This window comes from Homalodisca vitripennis, unplaced genomic scaffold (genome assembly GCF_021130785.1).
Source record: "Homalodisca vitripennis isolate AUS2020 unplaced genomic scaffold, UT_GWSS_2.1 ScUCBcl_8003;HRSCAF=15926, whole genome shotgun sequence".
Lineage (NCBI taxonomy): Eukaryota > Metazoa > Arthropoda > Insecta > Hemiptera > Cicadellidae > Homalodisca > Homalodisca vitripennis.
Genome location: NW_025784218.1, coordinates 136 through 12,720, shown reverse-complemented (window position 1 = coordinate 12,720; position 12,585 = coordinate 136). Strand labels below are relative to the sequence as shown.

The following is a 12,585-nucleotide window of genomic DNA, read 5'->3' as shown; positions in this document are numbered from 1 at the left end:
TAATTCCTCACCCGTAGGCCGGGTTTGATATATTTTTTCAAAAACGTCTGATCTTGCTGGAGTAACAGCATTTGTTGTTGTTGTTGTTTCCATTTCTTCCTCTTCATCCGTTCCAACTGTTTCCATATCACTGTTATCATCATTCGGAATTTGAGTTGCTCCTCTTTTAGATTTTGGAATGTCTAAAGTACCATCATCGTATTCATAATCGCTTTCAAAATCATGTTTTGTTGGTAAATTAATTTTTTGTTTTCTTTTTAAACCCTGAGGAGGATTTACAACTCGTAATTTTACAGGAACCGAATCAGATTCAATTTCGTTTTTAAATAATTTTCGTTTCCGTTCAATTCTTTTAGTATTATCTTGTTCTTGTTGTTCTTCTTTTATTAGTTGTTTTAACGGTTCTGATACAGGTTTCAATTGTTTTTCCCACAATTCTTCCGTGTCAAATTGTTCTCGTTCAATCGATCTATGTTTATTTTTTATATTTTTTCTTAATTTATGTATTTCTTTAACCACATCGTCTTTCGTTTTGTTTTGAAACCAAGAATCATCAAATTTCTCCATGATGTTAACTCAACAAAACATGTGACTACAATAATGAAATTCTAGCTAGTTTGTAGCTTTTATTAAAATCCTGTTATAAAAATATCAAAACCCGAACGATAACGTCCATTATTTAAACTTCTATCCTTGTCAATCACTACAAATTTATTTTTCCCTCGATTCCATACTTTGATACACATTTCCTTGAACTGTTCAAATGACATGTCTATATTTACATGGTCATTATATACATGGTGTAAATTTTTATCATCTTGTTTAAATAGTATTATCAAGTTTGCATTATCTCGTACTAATTGTTTTGGTATAAAACTATATGTTTGACAAATATAAAAAGTGTCAATCTTACAATGACGTCCCATTGCAAAATAATTTTTTATGTTTTTCTGTCCATCGCAAATAACATCGTCAAAAATCATAATTGAATACGGTTTAATTTCACTAGGAAATGGAACCTCATCTTTATCAGAGAAAGAAAAATATCCTACTCCACTTATATTGTCCAATACACATTGTAAAAATTTATACTTTTGTTGAAATAAAGATTTTGAAAAAATATAAACATTAGAAAAAAATAATCCTTTTGACGAAAATAATAAGTTTAAAACTAAATTAGTTTTACCGCAGTTAGAAGGGCCGCATATTATACATCTTATTGTATCAGGTAGTAAATCACCGTGTTGTTTACTTTTTTGCATTTCACCAGAATTTCCTTCTACTAACTTATCCAAATTTAATATCGGTAACTGAACAGTTTGTTTAATAAATTTCATTTTACCAGCTCTTCTTTATTAATCCAACTATCGTGTGATTCATCGAATCCTAGCCAGCGTACTAAAACTTTATCACCTTTACGTCTTATTATCTTTTCTATCAAATAAATATCGTTAAATTTAGTTTTACTTAATTCTTGTTGATAAAATTCCACCTTGTACTATTTCTCCTCTATCGTCTTTCAAAATATATGTAACAGGAAATGTAGATTGTACTTTCCATATTGTATAAATTTCATTGCTTTATTTTGGTAAATAACCTTTTGCAAAAATATTACGAACTCTGCTTATTCTGACTCGATCACCAACCTTAAATGATTGTTTCAGGTAAAATGTTTTTCTTGCATTTATAATTCTAGTTAATACTTTTCTTTCATTTTTACTATTAACTTCAATTGGTCTCATTCCTATTGTACGGTGTACGGTATTATTATATTGTTTTACCAAATTAGGTGAAAATATTTAGCCAACAATAGTTACCTTGTACACTAAACGAAATCCACATTTTATTTTTCAATGTGCGATTCCAACGTTCTACGATGCTTGCTTTTAAATCAGAGAAAGATTTATAATGATTGATATTATATTTATTGAATAAAGATTGAACTTTCACATTAAACCATTCTTTTCCTGCATCAGTTTGAATATGTTTCATTGGAAATTTGGATAAAATCGGGTCTAATGCTAGCGCAACATCAGTAGCGCTTTTTGATTTTAACGGAACAGCTATTGCAAATTTGGAAAAACAATTAATCATTGTCATTATATATTTATAACCTTTATTACATTTAGAATAAGGTATCATTTCAACTAAATCCGCTTGATATAAGTCTTTTAATCCCTTCAATTCTACATATCGTCGAGGAAAATTTTTACGTGCTTGTCTGTGCAGTTCTTTTGCTATTTCCTCTTTTACACTCATAGCTGATATGAAAAAGTAAATAACACTAATTTATATTTATAAAGAATAAGTGCAAGGTAAATAGAAAGAAAACATTTTTTTTTTCAAAAGCACACACACATTTATTTATTTACTATACACAATTTTCACCATAATTACAAAAGTAACAGTCCTTTATTTTCGGTTGTGGACCATCATTTTCACAAAGTCTTGGGAAAAAATGCTCTTGACAACGTAGTGATTTTAATATGTCCTTGTCATTTTTCAAATAAACTGGTAACTTATCATAAATACAATCAATGTTAACAATGTGATTTAATATATATTCTTTTGGTAGATATTCTAATTGATCTTTTGACAAATTTGTGTAACCAATTGTGGAACAAAGTTTGATTGCTGTATTTATTTTTTCCAAATTTTCCTTAACATATTTTGTATTCTTCCACCAATTTAAAATTGCATGTACATTTATATATGCGCAATTTGATGAATTATGACTAAACACACATGGCTTCAATATATCTACATTCATTTGTTTTCTTAAATTACATAAACTAGGACAATTGAGATTTTCAAGATTAATTACTTCAACATTGAATTCGGATAGCAATTTTTTTGTAAACGTTTCTTTTTCACTGCCTTTTACATAAATTTTACCTTGTATTTTTATATTTTTAAAAACGTCTTTCAATTCAGAATAGTGTTTAACACCAGAACTCCATTGTAAACCGTGATGTTGTTTCTCTAACCAGTTGACCTGTTTTTTGTAAATGTGTAGGGAGATTGTTAAAATTACACGGTGGTTGAAACAACTGCAGTTGGTACACTTGCTCGTCCGTTGATATTAGAGCAAGCTCTTTTATGACAAAATCGTTGATAATGTTTTTGAATCCTTGAAAATCCAGTATAAACTCCATCCTATAAAACAAAAAATTAAAATAATATATTTTAAGTACTATATTGGTAATTTAATCTCTTCCAAAATTCACCATCAATAGTATTAATTTGTTTTTTAAATTCAGTCCATTTATCAAGATCCATATAAGCGAAATTATTTTTATTATCTTTATTTACAATACAAATTTGAACTTGGTTTTGCCAGCCGCTAACAACTACTTTCATATCTCCTGTAACAATAAAAGTTTTACTGTAAGAATACTCCATATTACCTGTTCAGTTCAACAAGTAGAATGAATATGAACTAAATATTATCACTCAAGCATATTTAACCAATAACAGTAGCAGTTCATTGAAACTAAAAAACCAACTACATTTTGATTTTCTTTAAGTAACCATATTAAATCATTAAATTTTTGAAAAATGATCTTATTTATTGGAAGATTTTTATATATTGATATATAACAATATTCATTGTGTTCTGAAAAGTCTATAATTCTAAGATTATCATAAAAATTGACTCTCAAAAAATCTATTGTAACACTTCGTAATATATTAATATCTAATAATCTAGAAACACTAAATTCAGTATCACCTACAAATATTGCATAATTTGTAATACACCCATCCTCAACATAACAATTTCCTTTTTTATAAAATATATGTAACCATTTATGTAAATGATTACCTACGTAAGCTACAAAATCTGAAGAAATTTGATGTGAATAAATTTGACCCAAATACAATCTAGATGCATAAAAAGAAACTACATGCACACAATCTTTATTTAAAGTTTGATTAAGAATAACATTACTTTTCCAAGAAAATATTGCATGTTTTTTTTTTTCAATACAGTGTTCTTTACAAAATAGATACCAAAAATAATCGTTTTCTATAAAATAAACATTTTCATATGAAAGGTTAAGCAATATTTTAAATTTTAACTCAAGTGGAAGTGAAGAAATATAATGGTTTATTAAATCACTCATTACTATTCACAAGGTTGGCGTCTTTTCATTAACACACATGAAAGTTTTCCACTAACGTTGCACTTGGCTTTTTCAAAGTTGATTTAAACACTTCTTCAAATTCAGCTATTCTTTTTCTAAAACGATCTCTGTCTCTTGCAATTTGTTCCCATTCGGATTTTCTATCTTCATACTCATCTAACATATAACATTTACTGACCACAGGATTGGAAAATGATACTGTTCTATAATCAAGTCAATCAGTTGTATCTTCATCTTCATCATCATCATTAAAATTATTATGTCTCAGTCTAAATTCAGTATCAATAACAGAAAAATATTTTTTAAACTTTTTCCAATTATCAATATCTAATATGAAAGTTTGATTGTTTAATTCTAAAACAACTTTTGTTTCATTTAAATGTTCTCGCACAAAAACTTTAAACACATTGGTAAGTTGAAATAGCCTTTCTTTAGGAAGTTCCATATTTAATTACCTGTATTAACACACACACAAAAACTAAATAATCACTATATGAAATGTTGTTCGTTACTAATGATTTCGTTCACAAATAACTCGGTTTTATACTAAAATTATGACGTCATTAAAAAAAAATATTCTTATGAATCATGACTTATAATATTTTTAACCAATCATATCAATCCTGTAATGTATACTTATATAATAATAACATATTGTTAATCACCTGATATCTCTGAGCGCATGACTTAATCACACTGGTATTTCCTGTGCTGATGCAACAAACAACCTTGCACTGCTCGCTAAAACTTCCTCCTCAGCTTATAAAGAAACCTCAAGGCTGTATCACACGTTGCATAACTACACTTGTTTACACACTTCCTCGAATCCATTACCATAGTGAATAAATACTTATTATTATACTGTAGCAACAAACTTGCGCGTGGCTTAATCACTCTGGTCATCCGCTCTATTAATATTAATGAATCAAAAAACTCCAGATGGAAAACTACTTCCTGCCCATGTTTTGTACCAACATACAATATCAGTAATACCACAAACTATAACAATGATCTCATATTGACGTCATAAGTAAACTACGTATAGCCGTGTGTTGTCGCAGTTGTATGATGACACAAGTCTCATGACGAAATGTTCTTACAACTCAAGGTCGAGGTCATCGGGTGACCTTGTAGGCCAAGGTCAAGGTCATCGAGTGGCCTTGAAGGTCAAGGTCATCGGGCGGCCTTGAAATCCAAGGTCAAGGTCATCGCGTGACCTTGAAGGCCAAGGTGAGGTCAACGACCTTGTCGAGGTCAACGACCGACCTTGCGGGGTCAACGACCTGAGTAGGCGGGAGGGGGAGGTCATTGACCTCTGTGGGCGAGGGGGGTGGAGGGGGGATTGTTGATTCCGCATTCCTAAGTGATGACGTCATGTTCTAGAACATACATTTCCTCTCTACTACTGCCGCTCTGCCACTTAAAGCGTACCACTCGTTTAGTGGCGAAGTCCCAAACGATCGACCGGATGATTTTAATTGTCTAATGCATTGTTACGTACTTCTTTTTTTTGGGGGGGGGGCGGAGGCTTGCCGCGGCCCAGGAGTAAAACTAACCAAGATAAACTCAATACACTAGAAGAGGTAACCTTAGATCGACCGGCGCGGCGCGGCGTTAGATGTAGCTCACGAACATATGTCGATCTTCATTCACAATTTCTAGATCCCCGTCGCGTAAATACGATGTTTCGAGAATCAGTTCTTGATTCAAGAAGCTGTCAAACTATGTTTTGATTTTATAAGTTCTTGGAAACGGGAAAAATTATTTTTTTTATTTTCTCGGTTCTCAGAAAAATTCCCGTCTTGTTCCTAATTTTTCGCGGTCCGTTTAATTCCCGGTTTCCCCGGTCAGGTGGTCACCCTGTGATACTATTGCGGTCTTTTTGTTTACGGTATATACGAGTAAAACATGTAGTTTTTCGATTATAACGACGATAAATACTATTTAAACCTAGATAAAGTGAAATTAAACGAATAAATCAGTGGCATTATTGAATTATGACAGAGTTTGTTGCATAAAAATCGCTCAAATTCGATGTACTTAATTTTTGGTACCAACATTAGCTGGAACTACCAACTGCTGCAGGCATACCCACGGACCTGTCCTTCCCGTGAGTGAAGCTTCACCGATTGTCCATTTCATGTTGTATCGCCTTGTGCTGTAGATTTATTAAATATGGGTATGGGCACAATAGACAGAGATCAACTACTACTATACGAAAAACCCACGAGAAAGTGCAGTTGAGGGAGGAGCCTATTTTGCCCGTAACCTTGGAGCAGCCAACGAGAGCTGAGCGACGTTGCCAAACTTGTTCCCAGCTGTAACCACAAGCCGCGCGAGTCCCAGCATTCTTAAAATACTTAACCGTTTACGCTCGAGAAGAAATGTTTAGAGCTGTCTTGAATTAATTAACTACGTATTACAAAATGTAATTTTACGGTCATTTTAAAAAAAAGTACATCTCTGTAGCTTATTTCCATGTTGAGTTAAATGGATTGAAATAAATTTATTGTATTATATTACTCATATACGAAGATCGTAGGATTAAAATCTTTAGCCGAAATATAAATTAAAAAGAAAAAGAAAAATACCGCAAAAAACGTTAATTTCCCGTATTTAACAGTTAGATAATGCCATTATCATTTATATATAATAAGGCATTACATGTGTGCATAGTATAATCATGTTATGTTAAATGGATTTTCAATTTGGTAAGAAAGTTATCAAATACATTTGAAATATATGTTCTTTTCCATAAATATACTTATTCAGTACATAACGATGGGAATTGTTGCCGCAACGGTTTTTGTTACGCACGCACTTCGGTATCTCATAAATTTATAACCATTTGAAAGCATTTTTCCTACCCTACCTGACTATTAATAGTCTTGAATCTGTGTTATGTAAAATTGTTTTTTATTACAAGTGGGTGATTTAAATATTTAAACTGGTCATAAGTTGAAAAATCATACAGCACAAGTATTTTTATAATATGAATGCACTTTCTTATAAAATTCTAAAGTAACGGTTTTCTATAACATCCAATGAAATTTGAACACAGTACATAATAGATGATTCAGACGAGTGAAAATGTGGAGGAAACGGGTGAAATGCCTGTAAACAAAAAGCCGCACCAGCCAGCAGTGGTGGTAATACCAGACGGATGAGTCATACTATTTCCAAGAAACAGCCCCTTCCTCCTTCCTGTCTCTGACCGTCAGTCAGTGCCTATTGTCGCTTCATCAGTGGCGGTTTGAAAAAAATACTGCATTCTCTTCAATTCCAGTACGCGTATATTATTTTGTGCTGAATTTTACTGTTGATGAACGTTTTCGTGTTTTTAAGTGTTGTTTATTGGTAGCTATTATAAGTGTATACCGATTTATTTTCTGTGTAGTGTCAATTGTAATTTATACTTGATATTGTGATTCCTTATTTGGACTAAATGGAGTGTGATGATGTTTGTTCAAGTGCACAGCCATCCGGAAGTAAGAAAGGTAGCGGAAAAAAAACCCTACATAGTGGAGAACGACGTATTATTTTACAACGTTTACAACTTTTTCAAAAAACTGTCGTTGACAAATTTCCGAGAAACTCTAAACTTTAAGCAAAGTGGTAAACTGTGTGCTGAGGCCTGTGGTGTAAGTGAAAGAACCGTTAACAAAATAAGTAAAGAAGCTAAGCTGGCCGAAGAAGATGGACCTTCATCATCAGAAATTAAGTTTTCAACGCCAGGAAAAACAAAGAAGTCGAAAATCAAAAATAACAGGCTTTGACGACTTTGAAAAAGATGTTTTGAGACGAACTGTCCTTTCGTACTACGACAGAGGGGAATTTCCCACATCAAAAAGAATCATGCAGGATCTCAAACAAAAACTTGATTACAACGGATCGGTAACTTCAACAAATAGAATTATTAAGGCATGTTGGTTTCAGGTATAAGAAAACCAATGATGGTAGAAAGTTTTTATTGGAACGAAATGATATTGTAGCGGCTCGTTTAAAATTTTTGAGAACTATGCAAGAGCTTAGAGAATCTGGTGATAGTAGGCCCATATATTACCTCGATGAAACATGGGTTAATGAAAACCATACTCGAAAAAACATATGGCAGGATACGACTGAGTCTGGTGGGCTAAAGGTGTTCCTCTCGGCAAAGGCAGAAGATTAATAATTTGTCATGTCGGTTCGGCAAAAGATGGTTTTTGCAAGAATGTAAGTGGGTTTTTCGGTCTAAGACATCATCCAGTTCGGACTATCACGATGAAATGAACGCTGAATCATTTAGAAAATGGTTTAAAAAATTGCTATGCATTTTGGAAGAAGGCTCGATCATCGTTATGGATAATGCTCCATACCACTCAGTACTCGCCGAGAAAATTCCAAATTCATCGTGGAGAAAGGAAGAGATTCAAAATTGGCTGTCTCGAAAAAAACATACAATACTGTATGAAAGAAACGAAACCAGAACTTATAATGAGGGTTCTCCCATATAAAACCCAAACAAAAAACTTATGAACTCGACGTATTAGCCAATGAAAAATGGGACATACAGTTGTCAGGCTCCCTCCTTATCACTGCCAGTACAATCCCATTGAAATGGTATGGGCTCAAGTGAAGGGAGAGGTAGCACGTAATAATAAGACATTTTAAAATAACCGACGTTGAGAAACTTGTTCATGATGCTCTGGACAAAGTGACTAAAGAAGACTGGCAATCAAGAGTTCAGCACGCAGAAGCCTTGCAGCAAGCTGATTTTGAAAAGGAATGTATCCGCACAAGTGTTGTAGATCAAATAATTATAAACTTAGCAGACAATTCTGACACGAGTAGCAGTGAGGCAGAAAGTGAAAATGAAGAAGACTCCGAGGTTTTGGCTACGATGTTGCCCGCCTGAGAGCGAATAAATAATATACAAGTGCAAAGGTAAGAATATTATTAAGTCAATCATGCTTTTTAACGTAATTTCATTTAAAAATAGTAGGCCTAAAATATTTAGTGGAAAATTTGATTATTTTCATAATTTAAAAATATAATTGATTGTTCGATAATTTTAAAATTGATTATCTTGTTATATTGTTTTAATTATTTTTAATCAAGCAACACGTCATGCAGTGTCCAATATAAGCAACATGTATATTAATTTTGTGTGTGTTTAGTAATCGTTTTTAAAATCACTGAAAAGTTGTATGGAAATAAGCAAGTACTTTACTCTGACGGGACGATTTGTTTGTTTAATCGATAGTTAGTTTGTAATAACATTAATAAACTATACAAGTAATTTAAATATAATATAGCAAACTGTCAACGCATTTTAAATATTGTTTTTCAATTATACTGATCTGAAGTTTTAAATGTTCAGTGTCAGTTGTTAGTTGTGACAGCGCAGCGGTTTATCAGCCACAATGCGTGCCGGGGCAGCGGCAGTTGTGTGGCAACGTCGCGCAGGCCAGTCCATTCTATTGGTCGCCGCCAACTGCACTCTCTGGCGGTTCCTTGTATAAACACGTATTAAGTAAGCTACTTGTTAAAGAAAAACATCAAAATAATCAATTTAATCAGTCAACTTAGAAACACTAAAAACCATATTTATTTAAGGACATAATTCTAATTTTTATATTATATATGTGAGTAAAATTAAATTGTTAGGTGTAAAAAAGGAACTAACATGTATATGGTAACTTTAATAAATTGTACAAATAGTTTGAAAAAACAACGATTATAAAATGCCATAAAAAATTAAATTTAACTCCAATACGGCAAAAAATTCTTTTTAAACTTTCTAATCTGTAAAAACAAAGTAAATAAACAACTAAACAATTAAACCCAACTTAAAACAAACAAAAACTACACATTAAAGCCAAATTTTAATATTTCAAAACATTATTCCTTCACATAAACCATTAAAAGTTATAATTTAGGTCTGGATTTTAAAAAACCACAATGCTATAACTGATAAGTATAACTTTAAACTGGTCTTCATTCAATTCATTGGTCTTTCTTATTCAAGATACAGCATAGTTCATCTCTGGACCATGCTTGATAACTACCAGTTTTGGAATGCATAGATAAAGCATGTACATAGGCATTGGCGTGATGGCTGAAGTCAATTTAATCTAAAACAAAAAAATATAACAGAATTTACTTTCTAATGTGAAACCTCAGAATACTGACAACTGTAAGACAGCAACTTTAGAAACTCTTAATGGGCTTAATACATTCGTGCTGATGTGGACCATTAACTATTGGTTGTCTATGGACAATATTTGTTACATCTCTTCATGGACTAATAACTTAGTATTCTAAAAAATTCAAAAAAGTTTAATACTAAATATATTTGTACAAAATATATTCTGTGACTGTTTTTTTTATTATTCTTTTAATAACAATAATTAGATACAATGAGAATTTATTTAAAGATTGTCTTTATTAAGGTAGGCTTCTTATGGGTTTACTCTTTTTATGTGGGAAACATGTAAGCTATAGGCAAATATAATGCACTTATTACCAGAAATGTGCAAAAAAGTGTTGGTGTTTTATAACTATTAAAAGAAATATACATATATATATATATATATATATATATATATATATATATATATATATAATACTATTTTTATAAAATATGCTGGCATATTTAAACAGTTTTTGAACTTATAAATATTCATAATACCTGTTGCTTAATAAAGGACTTACCTCATTGATCTGCAGAACAAAATATTCTTTCACATTTGTGCAGTCAGAAAAATTTGAAATGAATTTAAATGAAAAATGGACAGCGAACTGAAGACTATTAAAATACTATGACTGATGTTAGCTTCCATTTAACATTATAGCAGAAAATTGTCGGATTACTGTCTTGAACAGAAGTCTATTCATACTCAATACAATTAATCTTGATTCATTCTACATATACTCTGTTTTTATGAGTATAAAGGCAGGCAGCATTTGAGATTATGTCTGAATTCATCTGGGTATACTGTTTTATCATCCAACACTGCACATAAAATTATTTATTAACTAAAGAAATTTAAAACGGTTTTATCTTTATCGTCTTTGCTTTTTAGTGAATATAGACGTATTCAATATTTGTATCATAGTCACTGTTTCAAATATATTTTGCACCGCTTTTGATTCTTGTAAAATTTTTATTTTGGTTTCTTATTTACTGGTTAACTGAAAATAATTATGGTCTTCTAGCAAGGTTGGCACTTCTTTGTAGTTTTCTACTGAACCTGAACTCAATTTTGTTTGAAAAAAAGGTTGTAATTCAGATACAACAGATTCGTTTACTGTAATTAAAACATAATTATTATCTATTTCAATGAAATCTTGGGAACAATTATTCTTTGAGTTAAGTGAAATAACACTCACTTCTTCATTATTCTCCCAATTGTATATTAATGTTTCCAAGTTCACTAGACGCTGAAAGAAAGTTTCTGATGGTGCCTCTGATAGTAGGTTTGCCAGCCTTTGAGTTTTTGATAATGCAATTTCATACCTTTCTTGTTGTGATATTACATTTACTGAGTCTATCATACTAGGTATCTGTTGATAGTTGGATTCCACCAGTCTACTGTTTTCTAAATCAGATGATGTCTTCAATATTTCAGGTACAAGTTCCTCATGAATAACATTTATTTCATTCATATTTCTTGCTTGTAAAATATGTTTAAGTTTTCTTTGCCGAGGTAGAAATTCATACATTTCCTGTAAAACAACACATGTTTCAGTACAGAAAATAAAATAAACAGTTTTAAAAGTAAAAGTAAAGTAAAGAATGTCTTATTTTACCAGGCGAAGTTAGGGCTAAGAAGCCCTCTCTAACACTTAACCTGGGGACCAACGGCTTAAAGGTAACTTCCGAACCACCACCAATGGCCGGGCAGGCAGGCCGCTTGCAAGGACAGGATCGCTCAGCGGTCACCTATCCAAGCAGCGGCCACACTCGACGTTGCTTGATCTGGTTATCTTGCGATAACCGCCGTACCCGCTACACTGCGTCTTTGGCATTGGTATTAGATAATCTATCATGAAAAATTTTAAAAAGCTAAATATGCTCTAATACCAAATGACACATCTTCTAAACTACTAGAGATCGACAGGTTACCTATGATGACCATAAGAGATGGCTCACTGAGCTCAACTAGACAGATTTAATTATCCTGTCAATTCAGCATGCCACACAATGGCTAACTGTATTCAGAGTCTTTACTCAGCATGTACATCACTCTGGCTCAGATTTTAAAATCACAGTATCTGAATTAATGTTTTATATACAAGCTGTGTTCATAACGTAATGCGAATTTTTAAGTTTTGTGGGTTTGGAGTCAGATTGTCAAGATTTTTTAAAATATGTGCTAATGCACCTAACGTATAATACAATTTCCAGCTGTATTCATTGTTTAATTTTCCAGTGGCAGCTGTTAAGGTTAGACAT

At 32.0% G+C, this 12,585-nt stretch overlaps 1 protein-coding gene across 3 annotated transcripts; it reads right to left on the bottom strand.

Moving 5' to 3' along the window:
- Positions 1–3,005: 3,005 nt before the first annotated feature.
- On the bottom strand, positions 3,006–11,947 carry LOC124374369. 3 transcript variants are annotated; one of them, XR_006923551.1, is made up of 2 exons: positions 10,842–11,947; positions 3,006–3,156 (listed from the first exon to the last, which is right to left on the bottom strand). XR_006923551.1 is itself a non-coding variant. In XM_046832594.1 (2 exons), the coding sequence occupies exons 1-2, from the start codon at positions 11,850–11,852 to the stop codon at positions 10,151–10,153; spliced, it is 444 nt and encodes a 147-aa protein (XP_046688550.1). In that variant the 5' UTR covers positions 11,853–11,943; the 3' UTR covers positions 9,994–10,150. The 3 variants fall into 3 exon arrangements, 1 of the variants encoding a protein (XP_046688550.1); XR_006923550.1 differs by lacking the exon at positions 3,006–3,156 and adding an exon at positions 9,994–10,261; XM_046832594.1 differs by lacking the exon at positions 3,006–3,156 and adding an exon at positions 9,994–10,261 and having other exon boundaries at positions 11,520–11,943.
- Between the last annotated feature and the right edge of the window lie 638 nt (positions 11,948–12,585).